Source organism: Lepidochelys kempii, chromosome 1, assembly GCF_965140285.1.
Source record: "Lepidochelys kempii isolate rLepKem1 chromosome 1, rLepKem1.hap1, whole genome shotgun sequence".
In the NCBI taxonomy this organism is placed as follows: domain Eukaryota; kingdom Metazoa; phylum Chordata; order Testudines; family Cheloniidae; genus Lepidochelys; species Lepidochelys kempii.
The window spans coordinates 63988562-64012022 of record NC_136380.1 but is presented as its reverse complement, the minus strand read 5'-3'; the positions used below and the strand labels follow the sequence as shown (position 1 = coordinate 64012022).

Here is a 23461-nt window from a genome sequence, read left to right as displayed (position 1 = left end):
GTTGTAGTTCTCATACTTTTAAAAGTATGTTTTCAAAATGTTGCATATTTCATTAGATTTAAATCTTGCTAATTTTGCAGGGTTTTTCCATCATTTCTTCTTTTAACTTCGTAATTATTTTGTTTTATATAGAGAAGATTGTGATCACCAAACACATTCTGTGTGTAACAATCCAGATTTTAACTTACATCTGTAAGTGGTGAAAAGCTAATGCATTTATGTAACAGGTCCATAGAGTTGTCCCCTCCCATATGCACCATGCTCAACCCAGATTTTAAATGCATTTGAGCATGTACTGTATTTTGTACACATATTATAATTGTTCCTGTTCATCTTAATTTCTAGTCTTGTTCCCTTGAGAAGTTGGATATTTGCTAGACTTGAAAGGCAACTTTTAATCTCCGTTAACCTAGCTACAAAACAGTGAATTGTACTAAAAGAATTCTAAAGCGTTCAGGAACAGATGTATTGCACTACCAAGTCATCTGCTCTAGAATAAAATCAGTTGGTTCTTATGATATTACACATAACTCTTTACAGAGAGTGTGTTTGTGTCAAGATTGTACAATGCAAATTTCGGATTGTAGGCTAAATTTTCAAAAGAGACTATTGATTTCAGGTGCCTGAACTTTTGGGTGACCAACTTTAGACATTTAAGGGGCCTGGTTTTCAGCAAGTGCTGAGCATCAAAAATCAGGCCTCTTTATTTAGATTTAAAAATCTAAGTCATATAGCCAAGGTTCTAACTGCCCTAGCATCATTAATAACTCAATTAAAATGCCAGCAGCGTTCATGTAGTCATTTCACAGGGACTCAGCCAGAGACCCCTTTCCACCCTTCATCCTTATGAGAAGCATACTTGCAGCCCTCTTCAGAAACCAACCCTCTTCAAGTTGTCTCAAGCTGGGCATTCAAAAATCGAAGTACCTAAAATATTTACTAAGCAACACTTGGGAGGGGGTGACAAATCAAATACATTTAATTGAGTTTTGATTGCTAATTTTCAAGAATATAGAGTGGGGAAAAAAATGTAGAACAGCTACCATGGATGAACACAAAATATCTTGTGAAAGTGATGGAACAGAAATTGTAGTTTCTAGAATACACATATGATCCATCCAGTATTTTCCCCAGTTAAGTATCTGTTTATTTTAGTGTAGTTCCTTAAACACTGCTTCACTGTATTTTTAGGTGATGTGATATAACTGTAAAAATGTTAACATGAGCCTATTTCCAACATTTATAGTATTTTAAGGCAAACGTTTAAATTTATATTTTTCCATATATAGGTAGAAATAATTCAAGAACTTATTACTGGTTACGAAGCCTCTCTGAAAACCTGTGACTTTTTTAGTCCATATGGTAAGTTTCAATGGACAGGTATTAAAATTACATTTCAGTTACTAATCCCTGTATTGACAGTTATCAATAATTGTTGGAGTGCTGCTGCCTTTTGCCAGAGAATAGTTATATCTCTACCTTTTTGCAAATGAAAACAATTTAGCAAATATTGCTCAATTTATCAAGTTTTTTTTTGTGTTTTTCCCCAAATGAAGTCTTCAACCTTATTGGCCACTGTAATTTTATATCTGTTTTGTTACAGAAAATGGAGAGAAGGAGCCCCCAACGACACTACTTTGGGTTCGTTATTTCCTGGCACAGCACTTTGACAAACTTGGCCAGTGTTCATTGGCCTTGGAATACATTAATGCTGCAATTGCAAGCACTCCAACATTAATAGAACTGTTCTATTTAAAAGCAAAAATTTACAAGGTAAAAAAGTTGAATTAAATATGTCTAATTTTAGGCTGAGAGGTCCTTTACTCAGTTGAAATTTTCATAAGATTTGATAATGTGATTTTCTGGTTTGGGGCATGATCATTTGCTCTGTTTTTTATTTGACACTCTGTTCTGTCAATCAGAAAATGTAAACACGCTTTCCAGTTTGTTTATACTATGGAGTAAAGCATCGTAACTTACAATGAGTGGTCACTTTGGATAGTCCACAGGAAAAAAAGACTAAAATCTACCTTTAACATTTCTACGGTGCTTATAAATCCTGGTGCCAAAGTACTAATAGCTATAAAATGTCTATATTTAGTCAAAAATTTATTTAAGAATGAAATATAACTCACTTTTTTTTTCCATAACAGCATGTAGGTAATCTCAAGGAAGCTGCCAAATGGATGGATGAAGCACAGTCTTTGGATACAGCAGATAGATTCATCAACTCCAAATGTGCAAAATATATGCTCCGAGCAAATATGGTGAAAGATGCAGAAGAGATGTGTTCCAAGTTTACAAGGGTAGGAAATATTGTTTTAAAGAGGGGGTTGGTAGTATTTTCAGTTGGATCAGTTGGATGTAATTATCTGATACCGCATCTCTGCCAGAGTAACTGATTTGAGTGATAGCAGAAATCTACCCATTAGAGATATTTGTCCATTGTTAGGGTATGTTTGCCTGTGTAATTATAACTTAATATTAGTAATAACTAATTTTCTAGTAGACTATGATGTAGCACAGATGTTACTCCAGAAACATTCACAAAAAGAAAAGGAGTACTTGTGGCACCTTAGAGACTAACCAATTTATTTGAGCATGAGCTTTCGTGAGCTACAGCTCACTTCATCGGATGCATACCGTGGAAACTGCAGCAGACTTTATATACACACAGAGATCATGAAACAATACCTCCTCCCACCCCACTGTCCTGCTGGTAATAGCTTATCTAAAGTGATCATCAAGTTGGGCCATTTCCAGCACAAATCCAGGTTTTCTCACCCTCCACTCCCCCACACAAACTCACTCTCCTGCTGGTAATAGCTCATCCAAAGTGACCACTCTCCCTACAATGTGCATGGTAATCAAGGTGGGCCATGTCCAGCACAAATTAATGAAACATTAATGCATTGCCACGCATACAGGAGTAAGTCCCTTTGTGGAACACACTTGATAGCTGTCATGTCTTGGAAAATTGTCATTGTCAAGCTATGTAACTTGGACTAATGGTTTAAGAACAAATCTGCATTTCAAATTGTTCATGCTGAATCCAAGTCATTTCAATAAGACTTAAGCCTGGTCTACACTACGAGTTTAGGTTGAATTTAGCAGAGTTCTCTCGATTTAACCCTGCGTCCATCCACGTGACGAAGCCCTTTTTTCAACTTAAACAGCTCTTAAAATCGATTTCTTTACTCACCCCCGACGAGGGGATTAGCGCTGAAATTGGCCTTGCCGGGTCGAATTTGGGGTACTGTGGATGCAATTCAATGGTTTTGGCCTCCAGGAGCTATCCCAGTGTGCTCAGTTGTGACCGCTCTGGACAGCGCTCTCAACTCAGATGCACTGGCCAGGTATACAGGAAAAGGCCCACGAACTTTTGAATCTCATTTCCTGTTTGGCCAGCGTGGTGAGCTCACCTGCACAGGTCACCATGCAGAGCTCATCATCGCAGGAGACCATGCAGTCCCAGAATCGCCGAAGAGCTCCAGAATGGACCGAATGGGAGGTACAGGATCTGATCACTGTATGGGGAGACGAATCCATGCTGGCAGAACTCTGTTCGAAAAGACTAAATGCCAAAATATTTGAAAAAAATCTCCAGTGGCATGAAGGACAGGGGCTATAACAGGGACCCACAGCAGTGCCGCGTGAAAATTAAGGAGCTCAGGCAAGCCTACCAAAAAACCAGAGAGGCAAACAGCCGCTCTGGTTCAGAGCCCCAGACATGCTGCTTCTATGATGAGCTGTATGCCATTCTAGGGGGTGCAGCCACCACTACCTCAACCCTGTGCTTTGACACCGTCCAAGGAGTGGGAGGCAACACGGAAGCGGGTTTTGGGGGCGAGGAAGATAATAGCTCACAGCAAGGAAGCGGAGAAACTGGTTTCCCCAACAGCCAGGATCTGTTTATCACTGGACTCGGTACCCCCCGAACCTATCCAAGGTGGGCTCCTGGACCCTGAAGGTGGAGAAGGGACCTCTGGTGAGTGTACCTTTTGTAAATATTTATACATGGTTTAAAAGCAAGCGTGTTTAACAATTAATTTGCCTTGGCATTCATGGTCAGTACAGCTACTGGAGAAAGTCTGGGAATGGAGCGGAAATCCTCCAGGGACACCTCCATAAAGCTCTCCTGGATGTACTCCTAAAGCCTTTGCAAAAGGTGTCTGGGGAGGGCAGCCTTATTCTGTCCTCCATGGTAGGACACTTTCCCACGCCAGGCCAGTAGCACTTAGTCGAGAATCACTGCAGAACAAAGCATTGCAGCGTATGGTCCCGGTGTTTGCTGGCATTCAAACAACATCCGTTCTTTATCTCTCTGTGTTACCCTCAGGAGAGTGATATCATTCATGGTCACCTGGTTGAAATATGGTTGTTTTAGTAAGCAGACATTCAGAGGTGCCCGTTCCTGCTGGGCTGTTTGTGGCTGAACAGAAATCAGGGTTAGTTGGGTTTCCGCTGCATGTGAACCTGGAAGCTGCAGCCCCTCCTTTTAAATTGCCAACCCATTTTAAATGGCCAACCCAATGGCTACTTCATATGGGAAATGAGGGTGCTGCTGTTTGAAACCATTCCCACATGTTATGAAGATTAAAGAAGCCAAAAGACTGCGGCTTACCATGGCTGCCTGCAAGCCGAATTCTGCTGCCCGGCCCTGCGTGAGTGATCTCTCACACCAAACCGGCATATCCTCAATAAGAGGCACAATGTGACCTTGTAATGAAAGCACATGTGCTTTGTAATGTTAACAGCAGGATTTACTGTGAAAGAGTCTACCCATTGTTCTATAAAATGTCTCTTTAACTACTACTTTCCCTTTTTTTCCTCCACCAGCTGCATATGTTTCTCCTTCCCAGAGGCTAGCAAAGATAAGAAGGCGAAAAAAACGCATTCGCGATTAAATGTTCTGACCTCAGGCTGTCCTCCCACACTGACAGAGCACAGCAAAATACATGGAGGCAGACAATCTCAGAGTGCAAGAAAACACAATATGACCATGAGGAGAGGTGGTGGGCTGAAGATGTTAGGTGGCATCAGCTTGCTGAAAGAAGGCAGGAGTCAATGCTCAGGCTGCTGGAGGATTAAACTCATATGCTCCAGCATATGGTTGAGCTGCAGAAAAGGCAGCAGGAGCACAGACTGCTGCTACAGCCCCTGTGTAACCAACTACCCCCCACCCCAAGTTCCATAGCATCCTCACCCAGACGCCCAAGAACGCGGTGGGGGGGCCTACAGCCACTCCACCCCAAAGGATTGCCCAAGCAACAGAAGGCTGGCATTCAATAAGTTTTAAAGTGCTGTGTGGCCTCGTCCCTCCCTCCTCCACCACCCCTCCTGGGCTACCTTGGCAGTTATCCCCCTGTTTGTGTGATGAATTAATAAAGAATGCATGAATGTGACGCAACAATGACTTTATTGCCTCTGCAAGCAGTGATCGAAGGGGGGAGGGGAGGGTGCTCAGCTTACAGGAAAGTAGAGTGAACCTGGGGGGCGAGGGAGGTTTCCATCAAGGAGAAACAAACATAACTTTCACACTGTAGTCTGGTCATTTCTGAAACTGGTTTTCAAAGCTTCTCTGATGCGCACTGCGCCCTCCTGTACTCTGCTAATCACCCTGGTGTCTGGATGCGCGTAATCAGCAGCCAGGCGATTTGCGTCAACCTTCCACCCCGCCATAAACATCTCCCCCTTACTCTCACAGATATTGTGGCGCACACAGCAAGCACTAATAACAATGGGAATATTGGTTTCGCTGAGGTCTAAAAAGAAAAGGAGTACTTGTGGCACTTTAGAGACTAACAAATTTCGTTAGTCTCTAAAGTGCCACAAGTACTCCTTTTCTTTTTGCGAATACAGACTAACACGGCTGCTACTCTGAAAGCTGAGGTCTAATAGTCAGTAAACTGCGCCAGCGCGCTTTTAAACGCCCAAATGCACATTCTACCACTATTCTGCACTTGCTCAGCCTATAGTTGAACAGCTCTTTACTACTGTCCAGGGTGCCTGTGTACGGCTTCATGAGCCATGGCATTAAGGGGTAGGCTGGGTCCCCAAGGATAACTGTTGGCATTTCAACATCCCCAACGGTTATTTACTGGTCTGGGAATAAAGTCCCTTGCTGCAGCCATTGAAACAGACCAGAGTTCCTGAAGATGCGAGCGTCTTGTACCTTTCCCAGCCATCCCACGTTGATGTTGGTGAAACGTCCCTTGTGATCCACTAGTGCTTACAGCACCATTGAAAAGTACCCCTTGCGGTTTATGTACTCACTGCTTTGGTGCTCCAGTGCCAAGATAGGGATATGGGTTCCGTCTATCGCCCCACCATTGCAGCAAAGCCATCCACTATGACCTGCACATTTCTCCGAGTCACTACCCTTGATATCAGCAGCTCAGTGATAGCATTGGCTACTTTCATCACAGCAGCCCCCACAGTAGATTTGCCCTCTCCAAATTGATTCCCGACTGACCGGTAGCTGTCTGGCGTTGCAAGCTTCCACAGGGCTGTTGCCACTCGCTTGTAAACTGTGAGGGCTGCTCTCATCTTGGTATTCTTGCGCTTCAGGGTAGGGGAAAGCAAGTCACAAAGTTCCATGAAAGTGCCCTTACGCATGCGAAAGTTTCGCAGCCACTGGGAATCGTCCCAGACCCGCAACACTATGTGGTACCACCACTCTGTGCTTGTTTCCCGGGCCCAGAATCGGCGTTCCATGCCATGAACCTGCCCAATTGACACCATGATGTGCACATTGCAGGAGCCTGTACTTTGTGAGAACTCTATGTCCATGTCCTCATCAGTCTCGTCACCACACTGCAGTCGCCTTCTCCTCACCTGGTTTCACTTTTCTTGCAGGTTACAGTTCTGCATATCTTTATGGATAATGTGCGCGGTGTTTATAGTGCTCATAATTGCCACAGTGATCTGAGCGGACTCCATGTTCCCAGTGCTATGGCGTCTGCGCTGAAAAAAAAGGCGCGAAACGATTGTCTGCCTTTGCTCTGGCTTACAGGGTTGGCTTACAGGGAATTAAAATCAACAAAGGGGGTGGCTTTGCATCAAGGAGAAACAGAGTGGTCCCATCAAGGATAGAACTCAGAACCCTGGGTTTAGCAGGCCATTGATTTCACAGAGAGAGGGAGGATAAAATGAATACATTTAGGAAAAACTTTTTCACTACGAGGGTGGTGAAACACTGGAATGCGTTACCTAGGGAGGTGGTAGAATCTCCTTCCTTAGAAAGGTTTTTAAGGTCAGGCTTGACAAAGCCCTGGCTGGGATGATTTAACTGGGAATTGGTCCTGCTTCGAGCAGGGGGTTGGACTAGATGACCTTCTGGGGTCCCTTCCAACCCTGGTATTCTATGATTCTATGAATACAAAACAAATCTGGTCTATTTCTTGTTTTGATCCACTTCATCTATCTTTATACATCTTGCTGGCAGCATACGGGGCAGTATGACTGCTGGTCATCGTCGTCTCCTGGCTGCTTATTAGAAGATGGTGCAGTAGGACTGCCGGCAGGACTGAATCACTATGGGACGAAACTTAAAAGGGAAATGACCTGGCTGAGTCACTCCCATGTTTGCCCAGGCACCCCTGACTGACCTCACCGAGGTCAGCTAAAAGAGCACCCGGAGTATGGCGACGATGGCTACCAGTCATACTGCACTGTCTGCTGCCAAAAGGCAATGAGCTGCTGCTATGTAGCAATGCATTACCGCGTCTGCCAGCACCCAGGAGACGTACGGTGAGCTGAGTGGGCTCCATGCTTGGGGTAGTATGGCGTCTGCATGGGTAACCCAGGAAAAAAGGCACGGAACGATTGTCTGCCGTTGCTTTCACAGAGAGAGGGCGGGAAAGGGGTGCCTGACGATATGTACCCAGAACCACCCGCAACAATGTTTTTGCCCCATCAGGCATTGGGATTTCTACCCAGAATTCAAATGGGCGGCGGAGACTGCGGGAACTGTAGGATAGCTACCCACAGTGTAACGCTCCAGAAGTTGACGGTTGCCTCGGTACTGTGGACGCACTCCGCCAACTAAATGCCGACTAATGCACTTGTGTGGGGACTCTCACAATCGACTGTATAAAAACGCTTTCTACAAAACCAACTTCTATAAATTCGACCTAATTTTGTAGTGTAAACATAGCCTTAGGCAACTAAGGGCCAGTTTTTCAAAGCTATTTTGGCACCTAACAATGCAGATAGACATCTGTTACTATTTAGGTGCTTTTGAAAATCCTAAGCACCTAATTCCCATTGATTTAACTTGAAAATGGGATTTAGCCTCCTAAGCCACTTTTATGCACTCCTGAAAACTTAACTTGTAGCCCCCTGCTTATAAAGTCCACGATGTCTGCATTCACGTGAGTGTAAAAACTAAGGTCCTCACTGCAAAACCGTTTGTATAATTCCAGAAATTTAAGCAGCACTTCAGAAATACCATTCTTCTACCTAAGGTGCTCACTGCTTGTCAGTTTCCAGAAACTGTAGAAATCCACAGTGTAGTCTGGTGATTCCTATAAGCAGAGAACTTTTTCACTAAGTGCAGGTGAGGGAGGATCTGGTTTGATTTCGTGTGCCATTTAGTTTTTGTATAAAGTTTTTTGTACTGTGGAAAATAAGATGTCTTTGTTTTCTTAGAATATCAATGGAAGTCTTTGTTGACTCTTCTGTTGTATCATCTATGAAAGTTTTGATCTAGATGTTTATTTTTATCAGCTGACATTTATATTTTCACGTATTAATGGAACAATTGTATTTTCTTTAGATGTAGTAATGCAGTCTATCTATAGTTTTTGATACAGAATTAAGACAAAGATACATTTAAGTGTTAAATAATTCATATGTCAGAATTAGATTATTTAGTAGTGTTTTCCTTTCCTCTTAAGTGTTTTGATAATTTGGTGGCAAACTTGGTTTCTTGTATGTTATTATTTTGATAGTTTATGCAGAACGTGCCTTCCAGTTTATTCAGTAGTTTTTATTGATCTAAAATCTTGAAATTTATATTAAAAAAAAATCCTACACTCCTCAATTTTTATTTATTTTTAATTCCAAATCCAGAGTATAAAACTTTGTTTGGGATCGGTAGAGGTACTAGCAACAAACCAGTAAATATACCTGTTGGTTTTAAACTAGCAGGTGCTTCCTCTGATTCAGGCAAAAAAGAATAAACGAATCCTTCAGAAACTTAGATTCTCATAAAAATGAGTCTGATATTTCACTGCCTCTTAATCTTAGAAGAGGGAATTGTCTCTTTTCTTGTTTGAATTTATCTTCAAAAAATATTGAGATTTTTTCAAGCATATTAATCTGTGCCCATGTGGCTTTGCAGAAGTACAACTTAAAGAAACAAGGAGGCTGGAAGAAGGATCAGTTTGAGCAGGAGTGATTTTTTTTCTTTTCAGAATGTCAATAACTATTCAATAAGAGAGGTTTTGCAGTTATCGCTATTTTTTATTGTATTGCAAGTGTGTTTATAGATGAGTGAATGGTTGTTTAGTAACAAAAGTCATGTGTGAGGAAAAGGGTATACAGCAGTTGATAAATTATTGGTTTCACCAGTTATGAATATCTTCATTTTAGGAAGGGACATCTGCTATGGAAAATCTAAATGAGATGCAGTGTATGTGGTTCCAGACTGAATGCGCTTCAGCTTATCAGAGACTAGGGAAGTGTGGTGATGCTTTGAAAAAATGTCATGAAGTGGAAAGGGTAAGTAGGTAAAAAATTTGGTCTGTTCCTATATAAATTTTTTCATAATGCAGTGTAAATATTGGTTGCCTCAATCAGTTCAGCATGGCATTCTTCACATTTAAAACTCTGGATACTGCAGTTTTTAAAAATGCTGTATAATCTGAGTGTTAACTTAATGGATAACAGATCTTGTTCTTTGTTAATGTAACTATTATTAAAAAAAGGTAAATGAAAAGTCCAATAACCATAAATCCTTTTGACACGTTATCTAAAACTATTCTTACATTGCTTTGTGCCATCTCTCTTCTACCTGTTCAAAAATGTATATATTGTTTAAAAACAAAATAAAATGGTATAGTATTTTCTGATGGACTCGGAACAATACAAATTGCTGTTCACATCAACGGGGGCGGGCAGCGTTTGTTTTTTGGGTAAATTAAGTTAGCTTGCTTTTAGAAGAGATGGAGGGAGGATTTCTCTTACCTACATTTTGACAATAAATGGTTGTCTCTTATTTTCTGTGTTAGATATGTCGGGGTTGCAAATAATGCTACTTGTTACTCCACTTTGTATCTAAATGATAATGAACAGAAAATTGGTGAAAGGATTTAAGTGTGATCTTGGTTTTTGTTTTTTTAGCATTTTTTTGAGATTACAGATGATCAGTTTGACTTCCACACATACTGCATGAGAAAGATGACTCTTCGGGCCTACGTAGACCTTTTGAGATTGGAAGATGTTCTCAGAAAACATGCCTTTTATTTCAAGGCTGCTCGATCAGCAATTGAAATCTACTTGAAACTACATGATAATCCTCTAACCAATGAAAGCAAAGAACAAGAAGTGAATTCAGGTACCTAGGCAGTAATGGAGGCCAACATGTGTAAATAACACAAATTAAAACTTACTTAGCTAAATAATATTGCAGGTTATAAAATTATTATATATTGTAACATACAGAAGTTTTCATTTTCTGTCCCTGAATGTTTGATCAGTAACTGAAAAGAAATAGTCAAGAATAAATATTATGACAGACAAGCTTTTTTTATCAAACTACAAAACTAGTAGATGAAAAAAAGACAGATATCGGTTGAATTTAGTAAAGCATTTGGTGTATATAAAATATATTCTAAAAATTCATCTTGTTTTAGATATGAACACCATTACATAAATCTTAAACCAGGAAAATAATAAATGAAGAGGTAATGATAAAACAATCATGTATTGAATTTAGGGGAAAGTAGTCAATGGATTGCTGTAGTAATTGGTGTGAGACCTAATGTAGTTAATATATTATTAATCTAATAGAACTGGTAAACACCACAATACATTTTGTGTGCAAAATACCTACCACTGTGCCTGGAGAAAACAGACAGAGAGACCTAGAGATGTTAGAATTATGTACAGGAAATAAATTGAGCTTCAACTTGGCAAAATACAAGTGAATACATCTGGGAAATAATTTGAAAATGGTATTCATTTGGAAAAATATTTTCTCAAAAGTGTACATGTGAAGGATCTAAGGGGGTAGTAACGGCGAGTAAATTAGTTATGAGGTTCTTCAAACACAGTATGCCTGCAAAGCATCTAAAGATTGTACTTCCCACCCATGCACCAGTGATGCTGCAAGTAGAATATTTCATGTATCCAGAGCATCTTAATGTTGAGATAGCATTGATCAAGGGGAAGAAATTCAAAGATAATAATTTAATTTTTTTAAAGGACAGGAAGAATCGACATATGTGAGACCAATAAATCCTTGTCCTCCCTTCAGAGTATAATAAATTACACAATACATCATGACAGGTTTCAGAGTAGCAGCCGTGTTAGTCTGTATCCGCAAAAAGAAAAGGAGTACTTGTGGCACCTTAGAGACTAAACAAATTTATTTGAGCATAAGCTTTCGTGAGCTACAGCTCACTTCATCCGATGAAGTGAGCTGTAGCTCACGAAAGCTTATGCTCAAATAAATTTGTTTAGTCTCTAAGGTGCCACAAGTACTCCTTTTCTTTTTACAATGCATCATGTATAACAAGATGCACGTTTTACAGCACAGCTCAATGCACTTATGTCACTTTTTCTTTTCTCCACCAAGTTGTCTGTCTGTTTATAGTGGAAGCTTCTCTTATGTTCTTATGAAGCACCTAGTACATTAGCTGTACATTAAATTATTTATGCTATATAACAGTTAAACTTACTTTAGAAGGTAGTATAAGTCTATGCACTTGAAGGGTACAAACACTCCAGTATAATATGAATGTTTTAGTTGGTTTCTAGTAGATATTAGCAAGAGCATTAAGATGATATTGAACTAAGGGTAACAGGTGAATTTAAGTTTGGTCTCCAAGAAAAATGTCATCCAGCTTTTGTTGGGCCACCTGAGATCTTTGGATGAAAGACACGGTATGAGTACACAGTGGTCTAATAATGTCCCAGGATGCAAATAATAATATAGGATTTCCAAACTTCACACTTCATCTGACTCATGGTTTAAATAAATATTTCTAAGTTTCTGGACTTTCATTTTTATATTATTTATATAAACCTTGGCATTTAAGATTACAAAATGTTTTCTGTTGAAAGTCTAATATCCAGTAATATTAGACTACATAGTAATTGGTGCATTTTACTGATAAGTGAAAGGTTTCTTTTTGAAATTTCTGTACAAATACATCTCTCCTTTCCCTATATGAAAAGTCTAGATGCCCATATATTGTTTGAGGAAAAACCAAGATTATTATTGAAATTCTGAGTCTGTATAAATCAGATGTTAATTTAAACTTATTTTATTTTATCTATAGAAAACCTTTCAGCCAAAGAACTGAAGAAAATGCTGAGCAAGCAGAGAAGAGCACAGAAGAAAGCTAAACTTGAAGAGGAGAGAAAGCATGCAGAAAGAGAACGACAGCAAAAGACTCAAAAGAAAAAACGAGATGAGGAAGAGGAGGAAACTAGTGGTCCCAAGGAAGAATTAGTTCCTGAAAAACTGGAGAGAGTAAGCATTGTGTTACTTGTTATGTAAAATTTATGGCAGTTCATCTTGTGATATTCTCTTTGGCCACCCCTCCCCCACTCCCATCCCCACACACTTCTGGAAGATTGTAACATTGGAAATCTTTTAAAGTGAGATTTAAAAATCCTTTTAAAGGGACAAATCAATTTAAAAATTATTTTTGTACAAAACAAATTTGCCGACCATTTTTATAACGCCTATAATTAAATAAAAGATTACAGAAAAAATGGTAGTTCACTTTTTCTCCAGTATGTTTAGTTTGTGCATTTGATAGCACTTTGTTGATAATTGTGTGTTTTTTTAAAACAAACACACACACACACACATCCCATGGTCTAAAACAGCAGGTGGAATCAAAGGGAGCACCAGGAAACAAATGAGACGATGCTGGTTAGCATGATAGGCAGTGGTCTTGGAACATCAGCTACCTAGCCATTGTCAGATTTTTGTAGGCACTATTCTTCTGTACAGCTGTGTCCCCTGTCGTTTATATAGGTCTTTTCCACAGCTAGAGAGTAGAGGAAAAAGTAGGAAAATGTGATTGACAGCCACAAAATTTGGCATGAGGACTTAAGTACATTTGTTTGTAAACATCTGAAACTATTTTTTAATTATGAATTAGTTCATAGTTATGAATTAGTTCATTAGTTATTTTTGTTACCACTATGATATTAGTTAGAAGGTACCCATCTGAAATACGTGGCGGTAATGCCACATGTAGCTATAGTCAAACGGGGGTCAACTTAAAATGGTCAAAAGACAGCAGTGATATGTAAACTGTTTATTCAAATACATGTTTCTTGGTTCAGTTTACTTCAGACAGGTGTTGTCATGGTTTACTGGTTGGCTATGTGATCTCTTAAGCTGTATAGGTAATGCGTTCTTGAGTATAAATGAAGATTTTTCTGTTTTGTGCCAATACTCTAGAAATCAGATAGGTGATTGAAGTACTCTTTTCCTTGCTGTGCATAGTGGGACCAGGACAGGCGTGTGTGTGGTTTTTTATTTGTGTTTTTGTTCAAAAAAACAAAAGGGCTAATCTGTCACTGCATGGTGGTTGAAATTCATAGAAAGCTTAATCTTTTAAAAAGATTTTATATATATATATATAAAATGTGATAGATGCCTCCTTTTTACATAACCTAAATTTCGTCTTCTATTAAAACAGGTCAAAAATCCATTAGAGGAAGCTATTAAGTTCCTTATGCCACTTAAGAATCTTGTTGCAGATAACATAGAGACACATCTGTTAGCATTTGAAATATACTTTAGAAAAGGTAAAGTATATGCAAATTTTAATTTTTTCTCCAAATGTTCTAATCCTTCTTCAACTTATTTTTACCCAGCTGTAGTCTGTTTACTAACTTACTGAGGCAAGAGTTTCCATCATGCCTAGCATTGATGGATAAATATTACAGAAAACTTAATGTATACCATGTCACCTTTCTTTGGCAGCACATAATTTGTTCTTAAAACTGACCTTAAGAATAAAGGAATTATATAAAGACTATATGCTAATGAGATATGGAGGAAAAAATATTTCCAGTTGTAATTCTTCAGCAATTAAAAAATTAGACTAATGTACCTGATGCAGTGTTGCTAATAACTGTGAGCAGCAGCTCTTCTATAATGGAATGAAGTTAAGGGCTACCACAATGTGTTATGTGTATTTGCGTATTGAGAGTACAGATATGACCATTCTGCATAAGATTTGGTGTTTCTAATATTTGCATTAGATTTACTAATGAAATCACAAAGGAATTGCGGAGATAACTTCCTATAAAAGCTAGACACCTAAATATTAGACTTATTTTTACATGGTTGGTGGGTTTTTCAGAAAACATTGCTATTATCACTCTGTAAAAACACTGATTTTTTTTTAAATTTCTGAAAAGAGAAGAGTAAAAATATGCCTAACATTTTTTTAACTAAATCTAACGGTGTTTGGCATTTTGGGGTATATTTATGAGAAAGTTAAAGATTTGGGTCAGTGTCTGCATTGAAATTTAAAGGAATACAAAAAGTTAAAAGGAAGTGTGTATCTATAACCTTGGTTTTGGTTTTTTGATTCTTGTTTTTTGCACAGGAAAGTTTCTGTTAATGTTGCAGTCTGTCAAGAGAGCTTTTGCTATCAACAATAATAATCCATGGCTACATGAATGTTTGATTAAATTCTCTAAATCTGGTATGTACAATGAAGCAGCTGTAGATATTTTAGTGTCTAAATACTATACAAACACTAATATATTTAAAATAAAATAGACACACACGGCAAAAAATTGCATTATTTATATACAAAGTGTTCAGAATTTCATCAGAACCTATTGAAGCCCTCTAATATTTTGCTGAAAATCAAAGATGGTAAAATACTGACTTCTGTAATACTGATTTCAACCATTGTGTGTGTGTGTGTGTATGTGCTAAAGTGGTGTATTACTAGACTTGAAGTTTATCTGGACCAATAGCAGCAACGGTAACTTTCTGCTTTTCTTTTCTTTTTTTTTTTTTGTAAAGTATCTGATCATAGTAATCTCCCAGAAATTGTGAACAAGGTCCTAACTCAAGAAATGCAGAAAATCTTTAACAAAGATTTGGAAAGTTTTAACGAAGAGTTTCTCAAACATAATGCTACCTCCATTCTGCATCTGCTCTCAGGTTTGTTTATTTTGATGCTATGAAAATGTTAAATGATGGTAAATAATCACGTTAATATAACAAGGAGTTCTTGTGGCAACTTAGAGACTAACAAATTTATTTGAGCATTCTTCTTACTATATTTTTCACTCCATGCATCTGAAGAATGCCCAAATAAATTTCTTAGCCTCTAAGGTGCCACAAGGACTCCTCATTATTTTTGCTGATACAGACTAAAACGGCTATCACTCTGAAACCAATCAAGTTAATGTCTTTCTCTGTTCTTCATTCCAATTAGAATATGCCAGAGGCTCAGATACAAATTATTTTTTAAATGTCCGTTTGTTTGAAGGGCTTTAACAATCCTCTTGTCCACTCACTGCCTCATGTGGGAAGCTTTCCATTTCTACAGGATTTATTTTTAAAAGAAAAATAATTTTCTATCCCTTGTGGTCTCAAAAAACCTTTGTAATGTAAACAGTCCTCCCTCCTTATTTTCCACTTAGCTGGAGTGCCTCTGCTTCTGCTCATAGCTTTTCAAAGCAGCAGCAACAGAATGAAAGAACAAGACTAGTAACTTTCACCTCTGCTATTCACAACACTGGGTAATGACAGAAAAGTCAAGAATTATGTCAGTTTTACGCTGCTCTTGTTGCTGCTGCTTAAGAGTGGTCAATTAAGATACTAAGTGGCAGCAGGACACACAAAACAACTTGGGGGTAGGGTAGGGTAGAGTAGAGGAGTGGAGTTGGCAGAAGGCTCTGGATAAAAATAGTTCAGAATAGAAATCTCCTCCTCAGGAAGACAGCGGCATGGGTGAGAGAAAATAAAACTTTTCCCTTCCAGCAGCTTGAAGGTGAGAAGAGTCTTCACATTTATCAGACATTTACAGTGGGATCAATGAAGGGACTCAAGCATTGCAATATTGAGCATCAGAGCACCTAACTTTTAGATGCCTAGAAAATCACAGCAACACTGCCTTCCACAAAGCCAAGTTAAACACTTGGGCTCCTATACAGTGAATGGGGACAGATAGGTGCCTAAGAATATAATCCACAAAACCCAGCATGCTAGATGGGGAGCTGTGTAGGCAAGCCAATAGAAGATGCTGAGGAGAAGCATGTGGGCTAAGCTCTGTCCCTCTCATGGAAATAGGTGCTTCCCTGCAGCCAGGACTCATGTTCCTATCTCTGCTTACAATCCACAAACGGGATCTCATTGCCTGGAGTCAGGTGGTGAGGCACCTAAGTGACTTCTTCCAGGAATGAGTTAGATGTCTGCCTCATTCCACACAAAACAGGAGGAGGAAGAAGTGACCACCTTTATAACTTCTAGCCCACTGGTTACAGCATTTGCCTAGGAGGTAGAAGACCCCGGTTCAATTCCCCGGTCTCTTTCAGAGGGTGGAGGAGATATTTGAACAGGGGGTCTCCCACCTCTCAGGAGTGTGTGCTGACTACTGAGCTATGGGATATTCTGATGTGGGGCTCCCTCAGTCTACCTTAGTTGAAGCTGTTCCACTGTAGATAAATAATGAAAGAGTGACTAAAGTAAGGGGACTGGACCCAGGACCTCCTGGGCAGGTGCCTTAACTCCTAGACTTACAAAATCATATTCTCTCTCGTCTAGTGACTGTTTCACTATGGATAAGACTGTTTAAGTCAGTACCAGTCCAGTGGTTAAGGTATTTTAAGTGGCTGGAAACCAGTAAATCGAGTATTGTAGTGGCACAGATTAAAATTAAAGGTTTATGGAGCATTACAGTGTGTTCAGTACTGTTAGCAAGAATATTTAGAGGATAGGATTGTTGGAGAAAAGGATGGTCCTGGGTTGTAATGTAGATTAACTTTGTGTGACTGCATCACGCTGTCACCTGTTTCAACATAATCAAGTTTGGGTTTGCCTACAGACCTTCATTGCAGTCTACGTCTCTTATAATTGCCAGTCCTGCACACCCAGTACTGGAATCTGCAAGGCAAGCTGGATGGTTCTTTCTTTCTTTCTTGGGCATTGTAGGCTGGTGGGCTAAATCACCATCCTGGGGCATACAAGTGGCCACACACAGTTCAGTTTCTAGCCTGTGCTTGAGGGTTGTGTTTATTCTCCAACATAAAAAAAAAAATTGAAACATGAAACAACAAAATAATAGTCCTGTTCCCTACCTATGTTATGGGGTCCTCTGACTCATGGCAGCTTATTAGTCAGGGCTTTCCCAGTCTGGGGAATCCTCAGGGCTACTTGCCCCCACACAGTCCTCTTCTGCAGCTACAGAAAAGTGTACACCGAGCCCTCTCCTTGTCCCAGACTCTCATGTGGAGTCTGGGTTCCTCATTTATATCCCCCAGCTGGGAATCATCAGCCCCAATCACTTGATGCTGCCCAGCTGGGTTGGCTGATTCCCACCAGCTACCTACTGGACTCCTCTCTAGAGCAGGGCTGGTTGCCCCAGGCAGCCCTGGCTCTTTAAGAGGTAAACCACCCTGTTATGGGCATCATCACTAAAAAGATTCTGCATGCTAAATTAAGTCTTTGATGACAGCCCTCTGCTACCTCATAGTCTTCATTGGACTTGCATTTAAATTGGTTACATTTATTTAATGAATAATTATTAATGATTCCACAAGACAGAACATATTCCAGTTCACCCCTTCTTAGGTGTTTAGTTCAGTAAAGCAATCAGAAATAAAAAGCTATAAAAACTTACTGAGAAAATAATATAGTAAGCAAATATGAGACTGAATTACAGACAAGGCATAGATCTGAGTAAGATGGTGCTGCTTTTATCTAGTTACTGTTTAGGTCAAAACCGTATTTCTTTTTATATTTTTCCTTGCAAGTAGGTTGTGTGCTTATTTAGTTTCTATGCGTTCATATTTGGGAGGGGGCAATGTCTGTTCATGCCCTTGGATTTATTCAGGTAGGATGCCAAATTACGTAAATTTGTAATTCTTCTTCTTATAATTCTTCTTAAAGGCCTGTCATACCTGCCACATGATTAATTATCATTATTCTAGCAGCTCACCTTAACTCCAGAGCTTTTTAAAAATAATTCACGATAGTTCTAAGAAGACATCTGCCAGTTCCTTTATCATTGTAGGATGCATCTCAACTAGCATGCTGACTTGAATGACTTAGTTATCTAGATATTGTTTCCCTATTCTGCGTGTTGACCTCTTTCCTTATTAACTGTTGCCTCAAGCATCCTATTTCTATTAACATTTTAGTGAAAATTTGAAGCAAAGTTTCTAGTGAGCATTTCATTTTTGTCAGTAGCAGAGCTACAGCTTTACTTTATCCTTATGCTCTTAATGTACTATCAAATGTTTGTGCTGTCATCGCTTATAATAAGTAAAATGTGAAAATATAATTTTCTTATATAAAATATAATGGATGGAAAAATTTATATGTTCTAAAATCTGTAGAAAGCCCCAGTCCACGATATCTTTCTTTTTGTTTTTGGATTGTTTTCTGTATCCGTTTATAATTTTACAATAAATCAAGTATTTTACCAAAGAATGTTGTCAGTGTCTGATCGAATGTCTTTTTTTTCTTCTTATGCTTAAGGTGCTAAGATGATGTATTTCCTGGACAAATCAAGACAGGAGAAAGCAATTGCTATTGCTACTAGATTAGATGAAACTATGAGAGACAAAAATGTGAAGGTAAGCTAATTTAATTGTAACCTCTTTGTATATTTAGGGACAAAGTAGGCGGTCTTGAGCATGTTATACGAAGCACAAGATACATGTACCCGGTTAATTTTTCTGAATCTTGATTATTAATACCAAAAGGAATATTTTTATTTTGGTTAAAATTATATTCTCGATGTCAGACTTCTGTAAACAAGGACAATGACACTTATTGCCAGCAGAGGGCACTGCATTCATTAATCATGCAAGCGAGATTTACAGAGCCCCATGTTTTCTTTGGTAATAAAATAGTCTAGACTAAATTTAACTGTTCTTGTTTCTTTAGACTTTAACAAAGGTTTTCGAGGCACTGCTTGATGGCAGCTTCGGAAGCTGCCATACCCAATATGAAGAGTATCGGACAGCATGTCATAAACTGTTTCCTTTTACGTCTGCCTTTATGCCTGCCACAAATGAGGATGACAGTAGCTTTGCATCAGTGAACCATACAGCTGTTAACCATGATGTGCTGTCCAATGAAATTTGAAGTCGTGTACAAATAAAATATTTGACTATACCTACAGACTGGTGGGATGCAGATCAGGTTTACTTTTCCAGGATTCAGTTTTTATATCTTACAGGTATAAAATGAAATATTTGGATGCTTAAATGAAAATGGAGTATGCTGTTAGCGTGTGTTTCATCCAACAAGAACTGCCAATGTTTATGTAAACATTATCTCTAATCAACATTTGTCATGTTTATTCTTGTACTGTTTTAAGTCTTTTAACAACAAAATCCCCAAATTATGGACATTAAAGACTACTTTCACCGAAGTGTTGTTACATTTAGAAGTACATATAATAATTTCTTGGTGATGAAATTATCCGTTGAGCAGATTTTAGCAAATTAGAACTGAAAAGTGCTGCTTGTATCAATCCCCGTCATCTTGTTTTGTTGGTTTTGGTTTCTTTAATTTTGGTCCTTCTGGTTTCTTTTGAAGCACATAACTGTAAATGTTGGCTGTTTGCATGTTTCTTGTCAATTCTGTGTCTTATATGGAACTAGTGCTGGTGGATATGGAGGTTTGGTTAAAAATAGATGGTAAGAGTTTTCAAAAACTCTTTTCTATCTACCTTTGTTCCATAGCTATTGTTTCCTTGCATTTTTGAATGGTTTAACATTTTAAAAAAACAGTTGATTACATGTAGTTCCTTGAAATAATAGTGAATATGATACGGTTTCGATACCATTGTCTGTCTGCCTGTCTTCTTTCTTTTTTCATTGCCATTTATTGGTTTGGAAAAGCTACTCCAGTTTTGGGCAGATGCATAAGGTACAATAATGGGGAATATGGTTCTCCTCAGGATCATAAAAATTCATTGGTAAGTTTACTGTATACCTCCATTAAAAGTCTTAGGTGTGGACTTATAGCTGATAAATTTAATACTTCTCTTGCCTAAATACTATTGCTTTAAGTGCTACAAAAGCAACTAGTAGTTGAGGAGTGCATTTTATATTTAAAAATTATTTAAGGGAGCACAAATAGGCTGACTACAAATCACAATGAACCTCTTTCTTATTCTGTGTTCTGGTGCATTAACTAATAAGTGCATAAAATATACAACACATCAGAATGAAAGTCTGAACTTAACATAGCTGTTTTAAAGCATAATATTGCAGGACAAAATGACTACATATGACAGCTTTGCATTCTACAAGAACTGCTATCAAAACCTAAATATACTGTGGCTTGTACAAAAAAATACATTTTCTGGAAACTGCAATGGAATCATTCAGTCAGATTTGTTTTTATTTCACTGTAGTGTAAATATTTTCAGTAATATTAACTAGCCCCTCTAAGGCTAATATAAGTTCATGAAGGGGGATTTTATTAAGACAAATAAACTGTTCTAATTAAAATGGTCTCCTTTGTGTGTCATCTGTTTAGATTCAAAATTGTTGAATGAAAAGCTCACTGTAAAATAATGCCAACATATGTTATGCTGTAATAAATTATTTTGTACACACTTGCCTTTGGTTTTAATTTTTTGCAGATTCTGTGGCCACACAATTTTAAAGTAGAAAATCCATTTAACACACATTAGTTTTTCTCTTTGAATGCTCCTAGCCTCAATTCCACAGTCACTGGCAGTTCCACATTGAAACCTGTGTAAGTTGTGAAAAAATAATTCCTGCACCCACAACCTCATAGATGGTTTTGTAACTGATTTCTCTGAGAGACCTCTACAAGTAGCTTTTGTCTCATCAGTCGTCTTGCCCCAAACTGACGTTCATAATGCCTTTAGGTGGGAAAGTAGCCTACGTATAGATGACTCAAGCATAAACAGGGAAAAGCATCTGACTGCAGTTATGTGCCATTGAGCCAAAGCACCCTTTGAATCTGTTTGCTTCTGAAGCAGCCTAAGGTGTAGAAGTTAACTCACCCAGCATCCACTTTCAATATTTGGTCTGGAAACTGGTGTCCAAATGGATGAAGGTGTAATCCAACACCCAATAAAGGCAGAAGTACTATAGATACAGGTATGGCATGATAGGAATGCCACTGGGATCTGCTTTTCATCTTGATCTTAGAAATCTTGAATAAAGCCTAGCCTTACCCCCAAGACAGAATATTCATAGCACCATGTCAACAATCTGTTACCTTGAAAGCAGTAGGAATATATAGTGTAAAGAACAAACATCGTTGGCAGGTAGATGAACTAGGTCTGTGGCTTTCAAGCTTCCAGAATGGTCGAAGCCCCTGTGAAAAGGGTTTATTAATTGTAATAATTGAATCCTTTCATTCCTCTCTGCTCTTTCTGGACCTTCTGTAGGGGCTGAGGCTGGCTAAGGTCCATGGCTGGGGTCACAGGTTCAAATTGGTCTTGTATAATCACTTCTGACCATCCTACAGACCACTGCAGAGGAGGTCTAGGGTGATGTACGAAGGAGAGTACATCTACAGAGGTGTCAAGGGGTGGATCCTGTCTGAAAATGTGTTTGGAAATGCATGCTACTTTTGCAGTAATTCTAAAGACAAAAATGTCAGGCTTGGCAGGGATGGTAGCAGCCTCCACAGAGGGGATGTATGCCATCAAAAGCTGTTGCACATGAACTCAATGTTTATGTACAGAGAATTTTATATAAAATATATGTATGTATATGCTAATTGTATGTATTCTATTGCAAGTTTGCCTCAGGTTTCTACTAAATTCTAAAATGTTTATTATAGTTTTGCTCTCCTTTCCTTTTCCCTTCATTTCTCTTTCTATTGTGTACTTTTTTTTCATTTTTGCTTCCCATGTCCCTCCTTTCGCCTATTTCTATTTCCTTCTCATCAGTCTTTTCTTTGCTTTTCCGTTCTCTTTTTCCTCACTTGTGTGACTTCACTCAAACTCCACTTATTACTCCACAATCAATAATCTCTAATCCTAATTCCCTTCTATCCATTTATCCCACACTACCTTTCTTCAGCAATCATGGCCTTCCAGGAACCTTGGGGTAGTACAGCACCAGCACAAGGTCTATGAATACGGTTCCTACATGCTGTGATGATAGAAATAAACAACTGGATTTCTCCTTCCTATAGTAACACTATCCACAAAGATCTGCACTATACCCTCTGGGCCAGCTTATTTGGCCTTCCTATCAAACTTGAACTGAACTCTGACCCTCACAGATGGCATCAAGTCCAGCAGCCTCAGATTACCCTGCCCCAAACCATTCTCTCAAGTCCAACAACTCTCCCCAAGATTTACCTCAAGCCTCCCCTTCCCTTCATTTTGCCTCCTCCAAGGCATATAGCTGATCTCGGATTCAGAAACACTCTTTTGAGACATGAGAGGCGGCTTCTCAGGTGAGGCAAGGACTGAGATCAGGGTAACTCCTAGTTTCCTACCTCTCCTTTACTGAGGAGCAGGAGGATGTGGAGTGTGGATTTAGCTCTTGTAGCACACAACTCTCAGCCATTGTTGTATGTCATATACTATCCGGCAAACTCGGTCTATATTCTGCTGCAAGGCTCTGGCAAGGTCTGTGACACTGGGGCAACAGACAAAAGATTCATTTAAGAACATAAGAATGGCCATATGGGGTCAGACCAAAGGTCCATGTAGCCCAGTGTCCTGTCTTTTGACAGTGGCCAAGGCTGGGTGCCGTAGAGGGAATGAACAGTACAGGCAATCAAGTGATCCATCCCCTGTTGCCCATTCCTAGTTTCTAGCAAACGGGCTAGGGCCACCATCCCTGCCTGTCCTGGCTAATAGCCATTGACGGACCTCCATGAACTTACCTAGTTCTTTTTTGAACTGTTAGTCTTGGCCTTTATATCATCCATCTTCACAACTTTCTTTTTAAAAGCTTAGTGATATAAATATGAAAAGGAATAAGAGAGTAGTAGCTTCATACCAGCTTGTGCTGATGAAGTACTGTTGAGGATTTTAATATTACTAAGGCCTTCCTTATGTTGGGAATT

General features: G+C 39.0%; 1 protein-coding gene across 7 annotated transcripts in view; it reads left to right on the top strand.

Moving 5' to 3' along the window:
• The window catches only part of NAA16 (N-alpha-acetyltransferase 16, NatA auxiliary subunit), a 109421-nt gene extending 88387 nt beyond the window's left edge, over window positions 1-21034 (top strand). For 2 of the 7 annotated variants that reach the window (XR_012159157.2, XM_073345841.1), the window contains one exon: window positions 1290-1362. Coding sequence is in view for 6 of the 7 variants with exons in the window: in XM_073345841.1 (XP_073201942.1) it covers window positions 1290-1345 (56 nt within the window). In the remaining variant the exon portion in view is untranslated. Of the gene's footprint in view, window positions 1-1289; window positions 1363-1603; window positions 1774-2153; window positions 2307-9597; window positions 9735-10347; window positions 10562-12509; window positions 12704-13889; window positions 13999-14807; window positions 14907-15235; window positions 15377-18919; window positions 19018-19330 lie in introns of those variants that run through there. The other 5 variants (XM_073345785.1, XM_073345806.2, XM_073345796.2 and 2 more) reach the window with 5 other exon arrangements.
• Window positions 21035-23461: the final 2427 nt, after the last annotated feature.